At 34.2% G+C, this 8,190-nt stretch overlaps 1 protein-coding gene across 2 annotated transcripts; it reads right to left on the bottom strand.

The window, feature by feature from the left end:
* Positions 1-1,605: 1,605 nt before the first annotated feature.
* On the bottom strand, positions 1,606-4,932 carry LOC109218232 (protein indeterminate-domain 7-like). Of its 2 annotated transcripts, XM_019382586.1 has the most exons (5): positions 4,457-4,932; positions 3,775-4,171; positions 2,769-3,214; positions 2,129-2,368; positions 1,606-2,041 (listed from the first exon to the last, which is right to left on the bottom strand). In XM_019382586.1, exons 1-5 carry the CDS (start codon positions 4,653-4,655, stop codon positions 1,722-1,724), a joined length of 1,602 nt encoding a protein of 533 aa, XP_019238131.1. In that variant the 5' UTR covers positions 4,656-4,932; the 3' UTR covers positions 1,606-1,721. The 2 variants fall into 2 exon arrangements, with proteins under 2 accessions (XP_019238131.1, XP_019238130.1); XM_019382585.1 differs by having other exon boundaries at positions 1,606-2,368; positions 4,457-4,929.
* Positions 4,933-8,190: the final 3,258 nt, after the last annotated feature.

Genomic DNA, 8,190 nt, shown 5'->3' on the forward strand with positions numbered 1-8,190 from the left:
GGAGTGATAATGGTATACCTGTGACCTTGGCATGTGCTGCTGTTTCAACATGTGTTGTATTCTGGCTCAGTAGTTGAAGTGGTTGTTTATACTGCTCCTCTGTGAAGAAGTTCCCTGTAGTTGCTATCCTAGAACTAGAACTTCCTTGGTCTGTTGATCCATTTGAATGATCAATCTGTGCATTGTGTGCTGCTGCCATGTTTCTTCCAAAGGTCTTTTTCTTTGGCTTAAAGTCAGGTGGATAACCTACCAACTTATAACAAACATCTTTAGTGTGTCCTTTAAATTTGCAATAATCACAGAATACCTGAGCTTTCTGCTTGTAGCCACCAGAAAAACCTTGTCCTGAGTTGTGTGCCATAACTGCTGCTCCTATCTCCAAGCCACTAATATTCATTGTCTTTGCTCGTTGACTCTCATCCTGAACTACCATCCGATAGGCCTCATTGATAGTAGGTGTAGGAATCATAAGCATGATTTGGCCCTTTGCTTGGGCAAATGACTCGTTCAGTCCACTTAAAAATTGCACCAAACGCTGCTGTTGAATGTGCTCTAGAAACACCTTCGACTCTGGACATGGACATGATGGAGTGGGGGTCATAGCATCATACTCATCCCACAGATCCTTGAGCTTAGAATAGTAAGTTGATACAGGTAATAATCCTTGCTTTAAAGCACCAATTTCCTGAAGTAAATTGTAGATCCGCGATATGTTCCTCTTATCAAATCTCTCCTTCAAATCCTTCCACACATTGTGTGCAGAGGATCCATAAACCACACTACTATATAACTCTTTTGTTACTGCATTCATAATCCACGATAAAACAAAAGCATTGCACGTTTTCCATTGACCATGAAGATTTGTCCCAAAATTTTCCTTGCGACAAGTACCGTCAATAAATACGATTTTGTTCTTCGTAAAAAGTCCAATTCTCATGGATCAACACCACAAATTGTAATTTTCAGTGCCTAACAGTTTGAAATCAATCAGATGTTCACCTGGCGAATCCGAAGGTCGCAAATACAGAGGATGATTGTGACTTAGCACTGCATCTCCATTCGTTGCTTCTTCAATCTCCATTATACTCTGAGTTGAGAAGAAAATAACAAACCCTAGCTCTGAAATTGAGTGTGTCGATGGATAAGAACACTGAATCGGAGGTCGAAACCAGTCGCCGGAGCTCAATCGGAATGCTCTGATACCATAATGAGCAGTTAACTAACAAGAGTAAGAGTGCATGCAAGTAATTGGATGGTTCTAGAAGAACATATGAAGAAGAGAGAGATGAGCTCAAAGTGGAACCATTTTCATATAACTGTGAAGAAGAATGAACAAATCTGTTCTAAATGAAGAAGCTAACCTATATATACAGTGATAACTAACCCGACTAATTTGAGATTAAATTACAAGTTTCTATTTTTACACATTAACCCCTAAACTAATGTATCATCTATGTTGGTTCAATACAATATATCACTGTCTAGACCAGCTGGTATAACAACAAAAAGAGACTAATAAGCTAGGGTTCTGGATTTCCTTTTCCAGTTCCAGGTATATACATGTACACACACATCATTATTATGCGAAAAAAGAAAATACGGATATTAGAAACACATCACTTTCGTAAAGAGAAAGGGTGAAATATCACTTGCATTATATGGTAATCCATAAGCAATAAATTGAAGTCAATCTAGTGCAAACTAAATAACAATATTCTAAGCTAACTTTGCCATGTTTTATTATGATTTTGAAACTGATCTTCATTTTCACTAGAAGTAGTATTAACTAGACCAGCTATATTGAAAATGTCGCTATGAGAGAGAGGTCTTAGACCCAAGAAATCCTTGGTCATAATATCCTCATTAATGCCACTGGTTGTTTCTGAGAATGTAGCTCCGTTGAAGTCATTATCTTTCTTTGAATTCAAACTACCAAACCCACCAAATGCATCTTCAAACGTTGACCCTTCAAACCCAGTAGCATTAGTAAAAGAAAAAGATGGTACTGTAGCTGCAGCAACTTTATTCCCGTATGAATTGCCTAAGGTATTAATAAGGCCAGTACTATTTGTCAGCTCAAATTCACGTGAGGACAAATTGAGTTCAAACTGATCAGTTTGTTTGCTACCTGCAGCTGCTGCAGAATCAGTAGTAACAGACACGTGAGTTTGGTGGGGTAATTGTCTCATCAGAATGGCAGCTGGGCCTGTACTGTGTGCAGGAGATGATGCAGAGACAGCATTTGCTTTGTTACTCATTGTAGCACCCAATTCAGCTGCTTTCTGCAGCAATGCAGTCGCAGAAATGTGTGGAGAGACCGCTGCTTCTCCTGTTGAATGGTAAGGTGGTGCTAGTGACGTAACTCGCCCTGTTGAATACATAATTAAATAAATAAAAGTGTGCATTTTGTTGGATAACAAAATAAAAGTGTACTCTAACTTATAAATTTGGATGAATTTATCAAACTGAAACACAACACAACATGATATCCAAACAACACAACATGATATCCAAATATATACTAGTTCAAATGTCAACACCACCTAAAAGAAATTCCACAGGTTTGGTCCATATAAAAGAGATCCTTAGTTATTTTTGACTCTTTTTTTAAATTCAAAAACAGTAAGCGATTCCATAAGGGATTTCTGAAGTAAGTTGTTTATCTTATTATGTTATTATTTGTGTTGACATAATATAATTAAGCAATTAAAAATGTGATATCTCGAACAGTATAAGCATTTATATGAGATGATCAAACAGTTAATTACCTCCAAAATTAGGGTTTGGGTTCTCATGGAAATCAGTTGACGTCAAATCTTGGTGGCTCTGCGTGTATTCGTGATCAAACCTAGTGGCTTGAAATACTGATGAGCTAAAGTCAGCAGGTACTGATGAGGGCGGGCCAGGACCAGCTCCAACAAATGGTTGGCAAGACACTAGCCATTGAGGAATTTCAGTATTATGTCTTAGATGATTGAAATCATAATTTGACTGCTCCTTCTTCATAGAAAATGCCGCAGCAGCTGGGAATTCATGGCTGTTATTAAAATACTGGGGCGTTTGAAACTGGAGCTGATTCATATGAGATGTTGAAGTACTACCAGCTGCTTGGGATGAGAAACTAATTATTGGATTTACTCCAGTTATTGCTGATCTTGCACTCTCAGCAGCTAAAGTATCGCAAAAAGCTCTGTGTGTGATGAAACTATCCCGTCTGAAATAGTAATAAACAAGAAAAAAGGATGATAAAAAATTAAGTGCTGAAATTACAAAAATACACAAACTTACATACCCCTAAAAATATTGGCACTAATGACCAATAGTTGGTGTTATTAGTTAGTTTTGTCCTTTTATGGAAATGGGTGGAAATATGATACTGATATATTATACTATGATTAATCATTCCACAGAATCCACACCACAATAATCGATTATCACTTTACTCACCTAGGCTAGGCACTTAGACCCCAAATAATCAAAAAAAAAAAAAAAAAAGAGATAAGAATTACAAAAAGTAGAAAGAAAAGAGACTAATAAGGGTTTTAGTAGAGTGGTAACTACTTTGTCATTCTTGAATTTGAGCCCCTGAGTATATATGAAGTCGACTTTGATAGGTAGTACTTTAGCCCGGCGCAAATTCACATTTAATGGGTCCAATACATTTACCATACACCAAATAATAATAAATAAATAAAAAGTAGAAAGAAGAAGATGGACTCGTATTCATACTTCTGTAGCAAAAAATAATTATGTTTATTTTTGTTGGTTAATTACCTTGAAAAAAGGGTACCACATTCACATCTGTATTCTCTAGTGCCACAGGTTTTGGAGTGAGCTTTGCAATCAGATTGAACAGCATAACGCTTTGAACATTTCTCACATTTCCATTTTTTCTCACCATGCTTTCTGCTAAAGTGTTTCTTGATTCCAGTTAAGTCACCTAATGCCCTGGAGGAATCATGGTGCACACAACTGGGCTCTGGACAAACATAAACCTTTTTTATTACTTCTTTATTTGTTCTCTGCTTTAGTTTCCATGGCAAATTGTGTCCTCTTCTATGGAGTTGCAGATTCTGATCTCTTTTAAACCCTTTGTTGCAGATTTCACAAAAGAATCTATTGGTTGCCAGTAGTGTCTTTGGTGACAAAGCTATCACTTCTGCTTCAGGATCTGTTAAAAAAAACAAAAAAATTGACGACTTTGTGTTGAGATACTTGAAGTTTATAAGGTGGTAACACAGTTCAACATAGAAAAATCTTGAGTTTAAATGGACTTTGTACAGTTGGTTAAACTTTTACATTAAAAACAGAGAGTTTAGTGTGTACGCAGACGTTACCCTAATTAGTAAGGTAGACTGATAATTTATAGTACAATATATTCAAGAGTTTGAACGCCAAAATAAATTGAATTGTGAAAAACAAGTTAAGTTTTAATTTGATAAAGATTGATGAAGACCTGGATTGCCTGCTTGGTTTCTCTTTTTCTTGATTTGTTGTTGTGGTGGATTTTGATTCTGAGGAATGAAAATGCCTCCAGTAGTAGTATCATTCATGTTGTTGGAAGAAGATAAACTTGCTTCACCAGATGCAGAAGTTAAATTGGACATATTTTCCTCCACATGAAAATTTTGTTGCTTTTGTTGAATATTCATCATCTAGTTAGCTAGCTAAAGAAGCAAAGGCTTTTTTGCATAAAACTAAAAAAGAACCATATGAATGAAAACAAGAAAAGGAGAAAAGATTTAAGAGAGAGAGGTGTGGATGAGAAGAGGATATCAACTCTATAATCCTCTCTCTCTCTCTCTCTCTCCACAAGATGGAATTAGACCACTCCAGCGAGCTACTGCTAAGTCTGACGTGCAATTTCTGTCTTTTCTTTTGTTCTCTTCCCTACCCACAAATATCTCATCTTTCTTTATCCTATAGTAGTAGTACTATTTTGCCTTTTAACAATATTCATACTTTTATTTTAAAAAGAAAAGAACTTTTGCCTAATTGCACCAACTTTTGCATTCACTCAAAAAGTAGCTCAAAAAAAATCAATCAACATATAGATCTAAAAAGAGAGTTTGATTTGTATTTGAAGAGTATTGTTGAAAGAGAGTGAGAGAAAGAGAAGGAAAGAGAGATGGAGACGTTGAATTGCATGTATATAGTATAGTACCATCATGGCATCATTCATTGGTACGAGTAGACCCCTCTCTTCTACTAATTACAACTTTATCTATTTACCATGACATGATTTAGTCATTGATTAATTCCCTAACAAACATGCATGGTCCCCTCAAAATTATTCCGTGCGTTCCAATTTATGTGAAGGTGTTTGACTGGCACAAAATTTAAAAAATAAAGAAAGATTTCTGTAATTTGTTGTTTAAAACAAATTATAGAAAGTTGTGTGGGTTATCTCGTCAAAAAAAATTGAAAGTTGAATTATTATTAATATAAAATAATATTATTCTTTTCGGGACTTACTAAAAAAAGTGCCACATCAATTGAGAGGTAAGGAGTGCTATTTAAAAATATCCTTCTTTTATCATTCAACCATATAATTCCCTTTCCTTTCATTTCATTTCATTTCGTTAATCATTCGACCTTATCTTTTGTTAAGACAAAAACCCGTGCAGAAATTTCTGACATTTGTGCACTCCTTTCTATATTTAATGGTGAGAGAGAGATGACTCTTACAAAACTTTCCCCAGCTGGGGTAAAAGGGGTGAAAGGCCATCTAGCTAAGAGAGTAAAGACGTAAACTTACAAGTTTATATACTCCCTCCGTTCACTTTTACTTAGCATATTTTGACTTTTCACACCCCTTAAAAAATAATAAATGAAGTGTATAATTTACTATGATACCCATATTAATTGAAGTATATTTTATTAGATTTGAGAAAATAATTTGATATGAGTAATAAATATTTTGGGTATAACAGGAAAAAGAATTTGTCTTCTCTTGATATGCGTAAAGTGACAAGTAAAATTAAAAATCTACTTTTAATATACATGTCAAGTAAAAGTGAACGGATGGAGTACTTCTTTTCTTATTAGCCCGTGCCAAAAAGTATGATTTCTTTTCATATTTGGAAACAATTTACCTTTATGCAATGATTTATAACCATACAAAATATGTCTCATTTTATTACACCACAAGTTCAAAAATCTTTTTTTTTTTTAAATTCCGTACCCAATCAAATATGTTTATATAATTAAAATAGAGGGGTATTTAATAATGCCATGCATGTCTTCTTCTAGATTTCAAATCAATACGCGCGGGGATATATAGTTATTCAATTTAAGAATTTGATGATCAAATTGACTTTACTTGATTTCAATCCTGCTACTTTCTCAACATAAAAAGGGCAAGATAAATCTTGCAACTACAATCCTGTAATTAAACTTGATATAATATGTGACTATTTGTCACTTTAAACTCTTACTGTATTTTCGCTTCAACCCTGCAGTAGAAATGTTGTTGATAAACAATTCGATCAAATTATTGTCTTCTATTGATTTCTTTAATTGCATTAGAAACCCCATTTTTTATATGGAATATCATTTTCAAACGATAGACAATTAATTGCAATAGCACTTTTTGAGTTTTTCATGATTATCTCTTCGAAAGCCAACAAAAGGAAAAAAGATGTGGCGGCTAAATATGGAAAAACAAGGTCTCTGCATTGACCATGTCATGAACAATATTCCTTCCATATATAAGTGAAAATTCATCATACTGCAAAAAGTAAAAGCAGTGGCAAATGTATATGGGCAACATATATTATACAAATGCACAATGTGTATAGGCCAAAAATTATTTTAGTTATGATTAAACCATCTCAGTATTAAGAAGGCCTTCAAGGTCTGTCACATGTTACCAGTATGACTTCGACAAAAGGCATGCTCAAGGTCAAAGTGATCTCACAAGAGATGAAGGGCGGGGTCGAGGAGTCAACATAGATCAAGGTCGAGGATGAGCACTCGTCTTAAACAGAATAATAACGGCTAGTATTAGGATAAGACTCTAAAGAGAATATTCTAGTAGATATATATTCTCTGTATCTATACTATTAGGGTTTTTTTGGCACATGTTCCCTTATAAATAGAAATAGACATAGTTATAGGGGACATGGTATACTCATTTGTAAGACAATACATTGACATTCTCTGAAAGATCTTGCTTTAATTTATTACACACATACAAAATATACTTTTTTCTTTAGATTCTTGTCTAACTTTTCCCCACGATCCAAGAAGAATCCGAATATTCAAAGGCTCATCAATCATTCATCATTCTTAGAAAGAATACTAAAGAATCTTACCCTTTTCGGGTGACTCACATGCTTTTATTTACTTAAACGACATTCATCGCTATTTATTATATTTAATGCTACCTTCTTCGTTCTTGGATCATTAAATAATAAGAAAGAATTACAAGAAAATACACATGACTTCACACCATAACAAAAAATGGCCCATGTTTTTAAGTTTTACCCCACCTAGCCCACATTGTACATATTTTGAAAACACTTGCAAATTCAAAATATATGTTTTTACAACAATTGCTTCTAAAAGCTATGGAGTTAATTCTTTGTTCTCACAACTATTGCTTTCACTCTCTCTTCTTCTCACATCTTTTTACATATGCTTCAAAGAACCGTGTATTTTCTGCTTCTCCTCTTGTGTCACTTGCTTGCAATGAAAGAAAATTGAAGAGTAGAAGTCCACCATTGAAGATCATTCAAAGCTTTGCTTTTGAAAATGGGTTGTTTTGAATTTGTTAGTTGTTTTGATTGGGTATTGTTCCAATTGATCGAAAATATCAAAAGGAGTGCAAAATTTAAATTTGAAGTGATTTGGAGTAGATTTGAGCAAGATTTGAATTAAATTTCAGAAAAGACGCAAGAAAGAAGACGAAGTCAGTTTTTTGTATAATTATGTATAATCTTGTATAATATTGTATATGAGTGTAGAAACACACCTTATACACTGTTATACACTTTTATACACCTTTATACAAGCATCTGTAGACGAACTTCTTCCACGATTTTCAGTTGCAATTCTTATTCAAAACCAGTCCAAATCTCCATTAAATGACTTCAAATTTTATATACAACCTCCTTCTACTATTTCTAACAAGTCTAAATAACACCCACTCCAAATTTCTCATAAAATCAAATTCGAAATTTAAACACA

The sequence above is a fragment of the Nicotiana attenuata genome, unplaced genomic scaffold, assembly GCF_001879085.1.
Source record: "Nicotiana attenuata strain UT unplaced genomic scaffold, NIATTr2, whole genome shotgun sequence".
NCBI classification, from domain to species: domain Eukaryota; kingdom Viridiplantae; phylum Streptophyta; class Magnoliopsida; order Solanales; family Solanaceae; genus Nicotiana; species Nicotiana attenuata.

Bases quoted from the DNA above. Each gene is read 5' to 3' on its own strand.
- LOC109218232 (XM_019382585.1), bottom strand. From the start codon at position 4,655: ATGATGAATATTCAACAAAAGCAACAAAATTTTCATGTGGAGGAAAAT. The intron at 4,172-4,456 runs GTCTTCATCAAT...TTTTTTTAACAG, and splicing joins AAACCAAGCAGGCAATCCAG to ATCCTGAAGCAGAAGTGATA. The intron at 2,369-2,768 runs GTAATTAACTGT...TGTATTCAACAG, and splicing joins CCCAAACCCTAATTTTGGAG to GGCGAGTTACGTCACTAGCA.